Source organism: Mesocricetus auratus, unplaced genomic scaffold (genome assembly GCF_017639785.1).
Source record: "Mesocricetus auratus isolate SY011 unplaced genomic scaffold, BCM_Maur_2.0 Super-Scaffold_100006, whole genome shotgun sequence".
Classification (NCBI taxonomy): Eukaryota; Metazoa; Chordata; class Mammalia; order Rodentia; family Cricetidae; genus Mesocricetus; species Mesocricetus auratus.
In genome coordinates this window covers 10,653,065-10,665,588 of record NW_024429190.1, presented here as the reverse complement: position 1 = coordinate 10,665,588, position 12,524 = coordinate 10,653,065, and the positions used below count along the sequence as shown (strand labels likewise).

Below are 12,524 nucleotides of genomic sequence, written 5' to 3'. Positions count from 1 at the left end.
GCTGGAAAATGGTAGAAAGAATTGAAGGCAAGATAAGGAGCAAGAATACTGACACACAGAAATGTTTTCAGCAAGAGGGCAATGAAAAGAAGAGCACAGGTGGGAAATCCCAGGATCCATCCTTCAAAGAACAATCAAAGATTCTGAACAAGGGCTACTGTGACCAGAAGTTAACTGCAGTAAAATAAATGTGGTGGGAAAGTAAAGTAAGAGGGGGGGGGACTTAAACATCACAGAGCAACAAGTAAGGTCAGAGCTGGAAAGATGGCTCAAGCAGTTCCCAGATGTACTGCCCTTGAAGAGGGCCTTTATTCAGTTCCCAGCACCCACCGCAGGCAGCTCACTAGCTCCAGGGCATTTGCTTCACATCCAGCCTCCACAGGCATCTGCACTCAAACTCTCACACAAATAAGTACATAGAATTAAAGTAATAAAAGTACTATCTTTAAAAGAAGGGAAAATAAAGTCAATAAGAGGCAGGGCAGACCAAGCATCATCTTGAGGACACCTTTTACAGTGACTGATCCCTAGCTAACTTGATTTACACTTTGTAAATTTTGCTAATCAAGCTCGCAACATTCTTTACAAGCCACCAGCTGTCTGCTCATCATCTACTTGAAGGCCGGGGTACTCTGTGAAAAGATGCCAAGTTTCTGGGTACCCAGTGATAGTCCAAAACGGGGAGGGGATGTCTAAAAGCTGTTAAATACACAATGTCAAATACATTTAGAGAAAAATACACATTAGGTACAAAGAAAAGTATTTTGTGTCAAGTATAGACAAGCTTTGGCAACCAAGACCCCCTAAATGGTAGAATGCCTTCTGGAACAGAATTCACTCCCAGAAGAGAAGAAAAAGAAAGACAATACAAGTCAAAGTGCACGAGGGACTCTAAAGCTCCAAGCTCATTAGACTTCCTGAAACTGAACCAAAGTAGAACACTGTTCTAAAAGATCCCTAAAAGGGAGCACTATGCCCAGCCTCTCTTGGACCTTTGCTCATAGTTCCCTTATGCTAAAGGAGAATGAGTCATGAAATTTACAGTGCAACATCCAGCTCATCTTGTAACTAAAAAAAAGCAAGACCTCATAGTGACTCATGCCTATGATCACAATACTTAGGAGACTGAAGCAGGAGGATTGCCATGTTTGAGGCCAGCCTGAGCTACATTGTAAATTCCAAGACAGCCTGGATTATAAAGACCTAAACTCAAAAAAATAAAAATAAAAACAAGGGTTGGAGAGTTGGTTCAGCAGTTAGGAGTCTTACAGAGGACCTGGGTTCAATTCCTAGAACCCACAAGATATCTGATAGCCATCTATACTAGTCCCAGGGGGACATAACACCCTCTTCTGACCTCAGAAGACACCAGGCATCCTCATATATACAGGCTCATAAAATATTTTTTTAAAACTTTAGCAGAGGATGTGGGAGAAGATCCCTACAAATACAAGGGCCAAATGGTTCCAAGACTTTGGCCTCACAGAACCCCAAAAGTAGGCTGAGAATTTAGCTTACGGCTAAGCACTGAGGTTAATGGTAGAGCTAAGGTCTTAGGTTCAATTCCCAGTACTGAAAAGAGGGAGGGGGCGGGGAAGGGAGGAAAGGAAAGGCAGAAGAGACAGGGAGAGGAAGAAAGATAATCCAAAGCAAATGTTGGGCATCCTATAATCCCAGTACTTAGGAGGAAGAGGCAAGGTCAGGAACTCAAAGTCGTCCTCTGCTACACACCAAGTCCCAGTTAAAGACCAGCAGTTACATAAAACTGCCTCAAAGGAAAAAAAGAGAAAGAGGGTGGAGAGAAAAGAAAGTCCATCCAAAGAAGTAGCTGTGACTGGTGGAGCAACATCTATAATACTAGCATTAAGGAGGCTTAGATAGAAGGATCATGAGTCAAAGGCCAGCCTTGATTGTGGGGTGATAGGAAGTGATCTGAATAAAAAAGAATACATACGTCACATTAGAGCCAATTTGGCCTTCTCCAAGAACATAGTGTGAGGTTCCTGGGGTCCAGTGATGGACATTTAACACACAGGATGGTTGAGGAAGCATATCTTTCAGAGAGAAAGGGTTGCAAACTCCATCACAGGCCTGGCAACACCAGAGGGACTTATGAGCTAGAGGGTTCCTGGCCCACTCAAAGAAAGAGCTATTCCTCTACTCTGGGACTGTGACCTAGTAGTGCCACAAGAATCCATTTCTCAATAAGAGCTGATTACATGTACAATTTGTACACTTTTCTAGAAGCTTTCAGCCGACAGATATGCTTTGCAGATGCACCCAAGAGTCTGTCCAATGCTTGACTCTATAGGCTCACCAATAACTGACCATGTCACTTAGAATTCAAGGTCAGATTAGTTTGGCTTTCCTTAAACACAGGCTGTTCATAGGCAGAGAGTTACTCAGTGATAAGCAGACCTACTAGAAAACACTCAAGGCAATAGCACCACCTCCACATTCAGCACCAAGCTGCCATATCACATGGCATTCTCTCAGTCTCCCCCTAGGCCTTCAAGCTCAGCTAAGTTGGAGTGGACCACTGGAGTGGACCACCCTGCCCCTACCCAGGGAAAGGGCACTACTGCTGCTCCAGAATCAAGCTAACAGGGAAAGCACTCAGATGCTACCAACAGCACATATCTATGCAGAATTAACTATCACTCAGTACTCGGGACAGGGAAAGAACCAGTATTTGCTATTTAGGAAATGACAGGAATATACAGATTTCCATCTTGCCAAGTTCTGGTTTATTTATACTACTTACTTTTTTTTTTTCCTTCCTTCCTTCCTTTCTTTTTTGAGACAGGGTTTCTCTGTGTTAACAGTCCTGACTGTCCTGGAACTCAATTTGGAGACCAGATTAGCCTGGAACTCACTGAGATCTGCCTGCCTCTGCCTCCCGAATGCTGGATTAAAGGTGTGCACCACCACCACCCAGCTATTTATATTACTTTCTAAAAAAAACAGGTATGTACAACAATGTACATATTCACCAGCATGTTGACTAGTGGGATTTAAACTAAAACAAGTCTTCTGCAGAGCAATATGACAATGTCTTGGAGAACCTTAGCCACTCTAAATATGTCCCTGATAGTCCGACCTATAACAGAAAATAGTAACTGTGTCATGTCTCTGCAAATGTTCCAGAATATTTAACAACAATTAAAGACTCTAAGTAGACAAAGGATTATCACCGTTAGGTTTTCCAATTTTCTTTAAAATCACAACCAGTTCATGGGGAAAGCACAAAGGCTAACAGAGTGATATGTACATAATAAGTTTCTTTTTCATAATGTTCTGTATTTCCCAAGTGTTTGTGATATGTACTTACATGTGTTCTTATATTTGTACAAGCACATGGGAGCCAAAGGTCAACATTGGTACTGTCTTCCTCGGTTACTCTCCATTTCCTCTGAGACAGGGTTTCATCAATTTAGCTAGACCTGGCCTGTAAGCTCCAGGGATCTGCCGTCTCTCCTTGCCAGCACTGGGACTACAGACATATACTACTGCACCCAATTTTCTATGTGGGTGCTGAGGATCCAAACTTAGGTCCTCATGCTTGCATGGCAAACATTTTACCAACAGAGTCATCTCCCCAGTCTCATAAAAAATTGTGTTCTAATCAGATCTTACAGCATCTTACATGTACTTAAAATTCAGTTATCTTTATTCTTCCAGTTTCAAAATGCAGCAGCCAAAGTCAGGAAGCCAAAGGTTCCCATTCCAACATTTTCTCATCAAACTTCTAATATCATCAAAGTTTGCTTTCATCAAGTCAACTCTAACATTCAGTTTCTAAATAACCATAACACCTTTGCTGCTGAACAGATAAGGGAGTTAATATCAACTCTTACAACACATCTTAAGGAGTAATAAGAATAAAAGGCTCTCTTCTGAACCACAATGGGCCAGCTGACCTTATTCTTTTCACACTATCGTAAGTCAACAGAGCTGCTAAAAGTAAGATTTTAAAACCTCTGGTTCAGCCTACAAGTGGAACAAAGAGCCTCCACTCTGCCTCCTGACTTTCTGTTTGACAGGTACAAAGGCACGTCTCCACAAAAGGTTTATCATCTTTAACCTCAAAGACAGGTAAAAAGTAGTTGGGTAAGGAGAGACTGCACAAACCCACATACTATGATGTGACATACACTGGCCTGCACAACCCAAACTCAGCACCAGGGCCAAATTCCATGGGGGGGGGGGAGGGTCCCTCAGTATCATATAGACAGGATATGCTCCAGGGTAAAGTATCACTGTCTGCTTGCTGTCTGGACCCCACACTAGGCTGCCTTCAGACAGAAGCAAAGCTGTCATCATGTCCCCTGCCACGCCCTATCCAGGATCACCGGGACACAGGGCACCACTGAATGTCTGCCAATGGAAGATGAGGGACAGTCCACAGCTTCAGTTTTTTTTTAATTACTTTATTTTTATTTCACAAGCACTGGTGTTTTGCCTGCATGTATGTCTGTGTAAGGGTGTCGGACCCTGTGGAAGTGGAGTTGCAGACAGTTGTGAACCACCATATGTATGGGTGCTGGGAATTGAATCCAGGACCTCTGGAAGAGCAGCCAGTGCTCTTAACCTCTTAACCATCTCTCCAGCACCCAGCTTCAGGTTCTTACAGTTTTTAAATCAACAGGGAATATGCAGCCTGTGCAAAGAAAAAAGGCCATGTACATGGGACACAATCTTTCTGAAGAAGTGGTACAGACTCCTGAATGTGTCTAAAAAGTCAGCCACAGGAAGGTGTGTCTCACACCAGAAATCCCCGTAAAGGCCAGCCATTCCAGCTTTGCCACAAGTGTTAGATAGTTTCAGTCACTGTCTTTGTAAACTTGGTGGTCTGGTTCTAGGAAAAAAAAGAAGAAAAAAAAAAAACCAAGCTGAAATGATTGTCGGGGCTGGGAGGAGTGAGAAGAAAGAAATTTCTAGTATCGTAGGGTGGTTTTCTCAGTTGAAATTACAAACTCATTTCTCAGTCAATAGCTCTGAGTTTAAAGCCAAACCTGAATTTCAACAGCAGTTCAGATAGCCTTATCACAAAAGAGTACCATGTGAGGCAACCTCAGGAAAACAAAAACTGTCTCAGCATCAGTAAGACCAGTTTGGATCTGATCTGCTTGCTACAGACCTGCTAAGTGACTGTCAGAGGTGACTTTACCACTTTGCTCCTGGCTTCCTGACCTAAAACCTGCCACCAACTTTGTCTATTAAATCAAAACAAAGCACTTGTGTCTAGGGCCTTCCACAACAAGTATTAGAACATTAGGTATTTTGTTTTGTTTTGGCTTGGCTTGGTTTTTATTGTTGTTGTCTTTTGTGTGTCTCATTGTGCTATACAGGCTAGTCTGATCCCCCTGCCTTACTTAGCCTCCTAAGTATCTAGAATTAGAGATATTCGACATCCACAGTCACAGTGCCCAGCTTTATTAGTAGCTACTTTTTGTAGGTGTGTGTGCATGTTATGTGTGTATGCAAGTACCAAAGGTCAATGTTGGGTACCTTCCTCTGCTGCTCTCTACCGTATTTTTTGAAACAGACTTCTCACTGAACCTAGGGTTTGCTGACTCAGTTAGACTGGCTAACCAGCAACCCAAAGGATTCAGTTGCTTCTCCCTTTCCACCACTGAGAGTACAGGCATATACTACCTGTACTAGGTACTGGGGTCTCAACTCAAGTCCTCAGGCTTGCACAGCGAGCACTTTCCCAATGAGCATCTCCCCAGTCCCTATTAGCTACTTTTGTTTGTCTGTTTTCCAAGAAGTTTCTGTGTAATTCCAAGACAGTTTCTCTGTGTAACAGTTCTGGCTATCCAGGAACTTACTTTGTAGACCAGGATGTCCTGATCTGCCTCTGCCTCCTGAGTGTTGGGGGATTAAAGGTATGAGCTACCACTATCCATCCCTGTGCTCTTTTAAAAGCTCTGAAAGAATACTGAACTCAATATATAACTCAAGAATGTATGGCTTTCCTTAGTTTAATCATAAGCCACTCTTCCATGAGACACTGCCCAACTGTACTAGGGTGAACAGAGAGACTCTGAGCCTGGGAGGTGGAGGAATTAAATGTTAATCACAGCTATCCCTATCCTTACTACATGGCCCAAAACAAGGCACTCCACCTGGCATTAAATCTGCTGCACTGAAGTATTACATCTGGGGGCTGGAGAAATGGCTCAGAGGTTAAGAGCACTGACGGCTCTTCCAGAGGTCATGAGTTCGATTCCCAGCCAAAAAAAAAAAAAAGTATTACATCTGGTACTTTGCTGTCTTCCATTGCTAGGGATGAAACCCAGGGCCCTTGTACATGCTAGGCAAGTGCTCTATACCACTGAGCTATGTCTCAGTGCACACATTTGGTTCTTTTGACTATGAAGACTAATTTAAAAATAATTTTTCTGTGAATTACAAATCCACATTCTCCAGACTGGGAAGCCACCACAAGCCAGGCACTTAATAACACAGGTTAATGGTTATGAATAACAGATTTTCATAGATACTCCCACTGCCACTAGAGTTTCAAACAACATTCCATCTATATACCTGTTTCACATAAAGGACTTCTCAATGCTCAGTGTTCTACCAAGAAAGGTGTCTTCAGACCTTTTATAATACTAGATACCATTTTCTAGAATACAAATACCCTATGAAAAGACAATTGGTATTATAACAACTATGGGGGATCAACAGATAGACTGTCTCCCTGAGATCTAGGCCCACCAGAAGGCCAGGGGCTGCGCTTGCAGCCTTCCAACACCAGCAGCTGTCTCACTTCACTTCCAATGGATGGCAGAAGGAAGTACGTCCAACCCTTCGTTATCTCAAACCTTCCATTTCCATCTCTTCTTGCACTTCATCTAAATGAGTGCTTGGTTGCTTTTTATCTTTCCCGAGGATGATACAGAACTAGCAGAAAATAGATGCACCAATTCAGTTTGAGATATAGACGCCTATGGGCATGAGGTTTCAATTCTGTGAAGAAGCCCAGTTGGGAAGGATTACTTGTCTGTGTACAAGCCTATTTCAGTGAACTGCAGCACTGCAGTGTTATCTGAAAAGGACAGGGTTTTGATAGACATCTATCAAATAAATATGCTCAATGGAGGTTTACAAAGCTGCAGGCTTCCCTCCAACTCCTGCCAGTCTGAGTGACCTATTACCTCACTCAATTTCTTTTCTTTTCTTCTCTTTTCTTTTTTTAAACATTTATGGGAAGGGCATGTGTGCCACAGAGTCTAGGCAGAGGTCACAGACAACTTTCAGGACTCCGTTTTCTTCTACCACGTGGGTTTCGAGGATCAAATTTAGGCCCTCAGGCTCGACAGCAAGCACCTTTATCCATTGAGCTATCTCTCAGGCCCTCCACTCAAATTCTTTGTGCTGTACTAGTCAAAGACAAGTACTAGTTGGGAGCCTCTCTTTTCCTCTTGGGAAGCAAGCAATCAGGAAAATGAGCAATGTGTGCATAATTTCAGGGGGTCACAGGCCTAAAAGATCTCCAATAGCAAATTATAGACAATTAGGTTTGCATCAAATGTCAAAATCCTTACAAATCCATTTTAGTTACTTGACAAGAACAAGAACAGGCCATGGTTTCAATTCAGGTTTTATCATTTGCTACCTATCAGGTTAAAGAAACAAATTTGCCTCTCTCGGCCTCAGTTTCTTCTCTGTAAAAACCAACTAAAGAATAGTATCTAATTCTGTATGAATAGGAAGACAAAATGAACAAGCATAATGTGCTTGGCACAGTCCCCTGCACACACAAAATAAGGCTCATCAATGGAGCTAAGGCGGCTTCCTCCACACTCCCATCCCCAGTCAGAATTACTGGTAATTCCCCATGAGACTTCAGGGTATAAAACCAGAGAAGAGATCATAGGAATTGACTAAACCCGCCCCCCAACAATGAAATGCTTGCTTTTAACCTATAAAGGACCATCTGACAAAATGGTCGGCAGGCCCTTTCTGTGTAAATCCAAGTCAGCTGTCAGCATGCAATTGTTCTATTAGGCCAAGTCAATTTTTGGAGGCAGGCCTATTAAGTTAACTTCAAATGGAGATGAAAAGAAAGTGCCTGATCAAATGCTGAACTGTAAAAACACACTGACAGGGAACAAGGCAGAGGAATTAGCCTCCTACCATTGTTCCCTGTGATACCTTTAGTTACCAGACTATAATCACCACACAGCTCTCCTTCCACTTTTATTTCTTTGTATTCGTAGCTTCAAGTCCATCAGACATTTATGACATGAGACATGGAACCCAGAGTAACTGATTTTAAAGTTGTACAGAACCAATCATTCTAATTCCTTCTACAACTGAAGCTCTCGATATTTCTAATATTTGACTTCAATGGGAGAAATAGGCATTTCCACTTGAAAGCAATCTTTCATTTCTAACAATGCAAATTTTCATGTTTGTTTAGCCAATCCACAAACCACTAGCCAGTGTTTAATCAGGTCCCTTATTTAACAACACCAACCATTTGGACTGTACAGCCATGTTTAAAAGTTTCAGATAATAATTTCATTAACAGCAGCACATTGGCTTAAAGATGAAATATGTACCAATATGTCTAAGAGCTCTTTAAAGGCCCACACTTCAGAAGCACAGTTAACGCAGAATGCTTCTAGCACTTAGCTGTATGACTGATCCGATTAGACCCAAACAGGTTATAATGCTGCAAGATAATAAAAGCAATTAAGTTCACACCCAAATATTCTATCCACAATGTTCACAGCCAGAGATAACAAAATAGAAAAAAAAAATCAAACACACACAAACAATCCTGTATTCACACAGACTAAACTAATGACCTTGGGATTGGTTATTTATGCCTAATACATTCATCCCAAGGTCTGAACTATTAACCCCACTCCTACACAGCACGCAAGTCCAGCCTTCCTCCCATTCCAACTCATACAAAAGACTGAACAGGTATTCTAACTAGAAGTCCCTGGGATGGCCAGGCTATAATAAGTTATCTATTGTATACACATTCTCTCTCTCTCTCTCTCTCTCTCTCTCTCTCTCTCTCTCTCTCTCTCTCTCACTCTCTCTCTCTCTCTCTCTCTCATTCTTTCACCAGCAAACAATAGAAAAAAATCAGTACTACAAAACATTTCTTATCTTAGAATTTTTAAAGAGGAACTTTCAAACAGCTTTTCCCCCCCCCTCTTTCCAATTAAGAGTAACATTGCTTAAAGAACCACACTGTAAATAACAAAAGCAATGATACATAAGTACTTATGAAACTTGATTAATCTGAAATTAATTGTTTTGGAGGCTGTCCTGGAACTCACTCTGTAGACCAGGCTGGTCTCGAACTCACAGAGATCCGCCTGCCTCTGCCTCCGAGTGCTGGGATTAAAGGTGTGCGCCACCAACGCCCGGCACGACACACACTCTTGTTATATTCCCTCTCAGGAATCCTAAAACACTGACTTTCCTTACAAATGTATTTCAGGGCTGGTAGGTAGGAGCCACAATAATTCCTTCAGTCTGGCAGTACTCACAAATAAAAGCATAAAGTACACACAACACAGCTCTAAAACCACACTGTGTTCATCTGTGGACACACAACTCGATGATCACAACAAAGTTATTAAAGCTATAGAGTGGGCCAAGTACTAACTATTCAGAGAACTCCGATAAGTCCATCAATATTACAGCAGTTATAAGGGAATTAAGGACACCATTAGTGATTGCTTAACAGGTAAACTTATTAAATACCATTTAAGCTATTTTTTCCCTTAGCAATTGTTGACTTAATTTGGAGGGGAGGTGCTAGTCTAATAGACTACAAAAGAGTTAGATAAGCACTTCAAAAACTTTAAGAGAACAGAGTCCTGCCAATTCACACATTATCTCTCTACTAGGCAGGATAAAATAGTTACAAATGGTGTGTTTAAACGGCTAATTTTGTATTAAATGGTGAACCCAAGAATATTTGCAAAGCACAGCACTACACATAATGGGTAGCTCACCAGACAAACTACCATGAAGAATGGCTCAAACTTAAACACTGCAGATAAAAATCTGAAACTTCAAAGTCTCCTTCAAAAAGTGAAGTGCCACGTTAAAACATACTCCCCCTCAACTGCCACCCCCACTCCAGCAGTAAATCAAACATTTCTAAAGCCACCAGGGCACAGTGGAAGCCTCAAAGAAAGACACTGAGTCACAAGAAGCAAGATTTACGATTCAAACTATTCTTACAGCCTGCAATAGAAATGTTCAGGAATCTTCAGCCAAGCATCCTCTCTAAAGCTTTTATGTTAAAGACAGTAACAATAACATAAGGAAAAAGGTCCCAGCACATTTAGCAACATCACAGAAATCGGCCAAACATGTGTTTCGCTTTCTATAGATGTGAACTAGAGCACGGCAAGGCAACGCTTTTTAATTACAGGCATAGGGACCTCTTCTAGCTTTGGAAGGACACACACCTTTAAGGACCCACACTGTACTGGCCTAAGTCCTATCAACTCAGAGCTCTGAAGCTGCACCCGGAAGAGGCAAGGGAAGATGCTGTCTACACTCAAAGCTGCTACTCCACACAGTCCCTTTTCTTTTCATGATTCACCCAAGAGCAACGCACCGAAGATCCAAACTATAGGCCTTTATGGCCGCAAAAGATTAAAAGACAAGTCAACCGTATCAAATCACCCCCACCAGAGGTGCGCCTGCTAACAGCCACAAGTGGAACGAGTCGATAAAAATCATGGTCAAGGAAGCGGGAAATCTATGCAGCTATCCATCCGCAGAGGCTTCTGTTTAGAGTCCCTCCTCAAAGACTGGGGACAGCTTAAAACTCTCCATAGCCAGCTTCCTTTGAGACGCAGACCTCTTTCAGAATATGGAGCAAGGTGGAGGCCCTGTCAGTGAGCGACCCTGGCTCCGGTTTGCAGGCCTCTTCGGTATTAGTCCTTGACCCAGGGGCGAGCCTGCGGTCTCTCTCATCCCCTGTAATCTGAGGCACGCTGCCTTCCCCCGCCACTACAGTGCACCCCCAATTCCCACTCGTCAGCCAACTCCGCCTGCTCCCATTCCTGCTGGTGCCTGTCCAGAGCTCTGCCAGAGAGCTGGTGTCCAGGTGAGGCTGGCGGCAGATTCCGCCGGAATAAATAAAGATAAATAAAAAGCCCCGAGGATGTGCACCCTGACCTCTCCAAAAACAAGAGCAAGCACAGATAGAAAGCAATGCCTGCGACCTTTAAGAAGCTGCTCCATCCTTCAACTCTCGCCCTTGCAAAGTTGGCATTCAACAGGTAGTTGCCGGGACTTTCACCTGAGCGAGAAGAACGTCCCGCCAACTCAAGAGTTGCCGCCCCGGCGCCCATGCCCAGCCCAGAATCCCCACCCCCACCCCGGCGCGGGGCACCCACCCGAGGCCGAGCCCCCACGTGCGCTCGCCCCAGCCGCCGTGCGCCTGAGGCCGCGGCCCGCCCGCCCGGGAGGGATGCCGCCGGGTTCTCCGCCTCCCCCCGCCCGCCCGCCCGCCCGCTAGCCCGCGGCGGGGTCGGCGGGCGCAGCCCCCGGAGCCATCTTGTGGCGGCGGAGCTCGGGGCCCGAGCGGCTACCTGCACGATCTCGCCCTCGGCGCTGAGCATGGCCCCGGCCCGCGAGAAGCGGCCCGTGAGGCCGGTGGTGTGGGTGGTGTAGTCGCCGCTCGGGCTCGACTCGAACAGCACCACCTCCACGAACGCCGTCTCCTTGGCCCGCGCCGCGCCGGGCCCCGCGGCCGCCAGCAGCAGCCCGAGAAGCAGCGGCAGCGGCGGCGGCGGCGGCAGGCGACGACCGCGGGGGCCGCGGCGGAGGCGGCGGCGGCGGCGGCCCGGGGCCCCTGGGCGCCCGCCCGAGCGTGGCCTCATGGTCCTGCGGCGGGAGGGCGCGGAGGACGGGCGCGGCCGGGCATAGTCGCGGGCCGGCGGAGGACCGAGCGCGGGCGGTCGCCTCACAGCACCATCGCGGCGGCGGCGGCTTTGTGGGTCGCAGGCTGTGCTCCGCTCCTGGGGCCGTCGCGCCGCGGCCCTTTCATCTGCTCCACGTGAGGGGTTATCCCCGCCCCCGCAGCGTCGTGACCCGCTCTCCCCTCCCTCCCCGGGCTCGGCCGCGGCCACCTCTGAGGGGAGCCGGTAGGCGGGGCGGGCGCGCCTGCGGCGAGAGGCGGGGCCCCGAGGCCTCTCCCGCCCCGCCCCATTGACTGAGTCCCTCCCCGACTCACTGCCTGAGCCACGCCCCTCCGTCCTTGCTCCGCCCTGGCCGTCTTTTCGGTCACGCCCCTTCCTCCTCGCTCCGCCCCCTCATCTGTGCTCCGCCCTCCGCGGCGGACATTTCTTCTGGCAGTTGCTGAAATGACCTGAGAATAAGGACTTCAACCTGTTCCCGGGCTGTTCGCCCCCTCGGTGCGTCCTGTTCTGGTGCGCGAGTTAGAGCCATTGGGGCGTGGAAGGATGCTTCATCCACAGTTCCGGCGCTGCGAGCCACCCGCACTGAGTGCTCGCACCCGC

The 12,524-nt window shown here is 45.9% G+C and overlaps 1 protein-coding gene across 3 annotated transcripts in view; it reads right to left on the bottom strand.

The window, feature by feature from the left end:
• Znrf3 (zinc and ring finger 3) overlaps nucleotides 1–12,086 on the bottom strand; it is a 142,589-nt gene extending 130,503 nt beyond the window's left edge. For 2 of the 3 annotated variants that reach the window (XM_040746758.1, XM_040746759.1), the window contains exon 1: nucleotides 11,595–12,086. In XM_040746758.1, coding sequence (XP_040602692.1) covers nucleotides 11,595–11,885 — 291 coding nt within the window. In that variant the 5' untranslated portion in view covers nucleotides 11,886–12,086. The remainder of the gene's footprint in view (nucleotides 1–11,594) is intronic. The other variant, XM_040746760.1, reaches the window with a different exon arrangement.
• Between the last annotated feature and the right edge of the window lie 438 nt (nucleotides 12,087–12,524).